The sequence below is a fragment of the Hevea brasiliensis genome, chromosome 13 (assembly GCF_030052815.1).
Source record: "Hevea brasiliensis isolate MT/VB/25A 57/8 chromosome 13, ASM3005281v1, whole genome shotgun sequence".
Taxonomy (NCBI): Eukaryota; Viridiplantae; Streptophyta; class Magnoliopsida; order Malpighiales; family Euphorbiaceae; genus Hevea; species Hevea brasiliensis.
The window spans coordinates 91,470,730-91,472,910 of record NC_079505.1 but is presented as its reverse complement, the minus strand read 5'-3'; the positions used below and the strand labels follow the sequence as shown (position 1 = coordinate 91,472,910).

General features: G+C 37.4%; 1 protein-coding gene across 1 annotated transcript; it reads left to right on the top strand.

Annotated features, from left to right (window-relative positions):
• On the top strand, positions 1-1,137 carry LOC131172244 (receptor-like protein 9DC3). Its single transcript, XM_058133202.1, has one exon. The coding sequence runs from the start codon at positions 1-3 to the stop codon at positions 1,135-1,137; it is 1,137 nt and encodes a 378-aa protein (XP_057989185.1).
• Positions 1,138-2,181: the final 1,044 nt, after the last annotated feature.

Below are 2,181 nucleotides of genomic sequence, written 5' to 3'. Positions count from 1 at the left end.
ATGTGCGGGTTAAATTCTCTGGAGTATCTTTATTTGTCTAAAAACAATATGAGTGGAACTATTCCAAAATGTTTTGAAAACTTCAGCTATCTCTCTGTTTTGGATTTGGGAAATTTACATGGTAGCATATCGGGAACATTTGTGGAGGGTAATAGCTTGAGTCGACTTGACTTGAGTGGCAATCATTTGGAAGGACCATTTCCAAGGTCTTTGATTAATTGTAGCAAGTTAGCAGTTTTGAACTTAGGGAACAACATGATAAATGGATCTTTTCCCTACTGGTTGGAAAATCTTGCAAAGCTACGAGTTCTTGTTCTACGAGGCAACAGATTCTCGGGTCCCATACCTACCTCAAAAGTTCAATTTCCCTTCCTTGGCTTGTTAGTAATTGACCTCTCCCACAATGACTTCACAGGTCCTTTGCCAGCCAGATACTTTCAGCAATTCCAAGCCATGATGAAAGAGGAAAGTGTGGAATATTATGAGGTTTACGTGACAATCACAATCAAAGGGGTTGATTTTGAGGTGATCAAAGTCCTTTACATATTTGCAATGATTGATTTGTCAAATAATCAATTCAAAGGAGAAATTTCTGAAAATATTGGAGGGCTTCAACATCTAAAAGGGTTGAATTTTTCTCATAATTATCTAACAGGACATATACCTCAAACAATGGGAAATTTGTCAAATCTTGAATGGTTAGACCTCTCCTCAAATAAGCTTGTTGGGGGCATTCCTGAGCAATTGGTAGATTTGACATTTCTTGAAGTTATAAATCTTTCATTCAATGATCTCACAGGACCTATTCCTAAAGGCAAACAATTCAACACATTTGGAATCGAGTCTTATGAAGGGAACTTGGGGTTATGTGGATTTCCATTACCAAAAGGTTGTGCCAATGATATTGCTCCACCGTTGCCGTTGCCTGAAGGGGATCACTCTGCACATGTTATTTTTGAGTGGAACATTGTACTTATGGGCTACGCAAGTGGATTGGTAGCCGGAGTGGCTATGGGGTATATTGCGTTTCAAACTGGAAAGCCCCAATGGTTTGTTACAATGGTGGAAGCAAAACAACGGAAAATGGGGAAAAGATCAATGAGGATTCGTCCTCCAAAGGGTCCAAGTAGAATTTAATTGTTATTAATTAGGAGTTGTTTTGTTAATATTTGGCTGGTTAAATGCTAATAATGCAATGTCACAATCGGTTGGAGTTTAAAGCAAGAACATACATTCCCTTGGCTGCACCTTTCATTCATATTAATTGCCATGATATTTACAGTTGTAATAATTATTATGAAAGTGATCTGTTTTCTTTTAATAAAGATTTTAAATGAATTGGTGTGTGTATGTATGTATATGTTTTTTTTTTTTAATCAAACCCCATTTTTTTATTGGTTCATGATAGGTCTTTTGCTGATCACAATCTGACGTTACATAGAAATAAAATAAAACAACTTCTGAGAGATGATTAATGCTGCAAAAAGGCGAACACTGAATTTCCATCAAGGTATATCAAAGAGAGATCCGTCTCTCATGCAAAGCAAGATAAAATGCTAACTAGCATGAGCTCATGGCTATACCAGCTTGGAATCATGACTCATATCCTGCTTCTGAAAAAGATGGTTCGCCCATGGAAATTTGGGTTTCTAGTAACTTTGCTTGGCGTTCTGCATGCTCTCCTTCACGTTGGCTGCAGATTCCCATGAAAATATCAGCATTGTGCCCGCTGTGCCAAAGAACACAAGCTATGCTAAAGACTTCCATTTTATCCCTACAGGAATAGCTACCAAAGCTCCTGCCACTGAGAAGAACCATGTGCCTTGAAATTAATATTTTTATTTTGGGAGCATCTATTTCCCCAATCTAATTTATTAAAACCACAAAAAATTTAATAAATAATTTATAAAGAGTTTAAAATACTTTCAAGTTGTGTTGCATGATGTGAGTAGCAGGGAGTTAATTTGCCTCTTCTTTTTGGTGTTGCTGCTTGGAAGATTTGGAATAACAGGAATAAATTTTCGTTCGCTGATGAAATAATTGATGGAAACTCTCTTTTGCATGAAATTGTTTACTCTGCTTTCAGTTTTAGCTCCCTTCTTGCGCAGGTGGGTCATGGTTCTGAGGTTTCGTTGAAGAAGAGGAATCGATGGGTGAGTTGGAAACCTCCAGTGATGACTG

Coding starts and splice junctions, on each gene's coding strand:
- LOC131172244 (XM_058133202.1), top strand. CDS start 1: ATGTGCGGGTTAAATTCTCTGGAGTATCTTTATTTGTCTAAAAACAAT.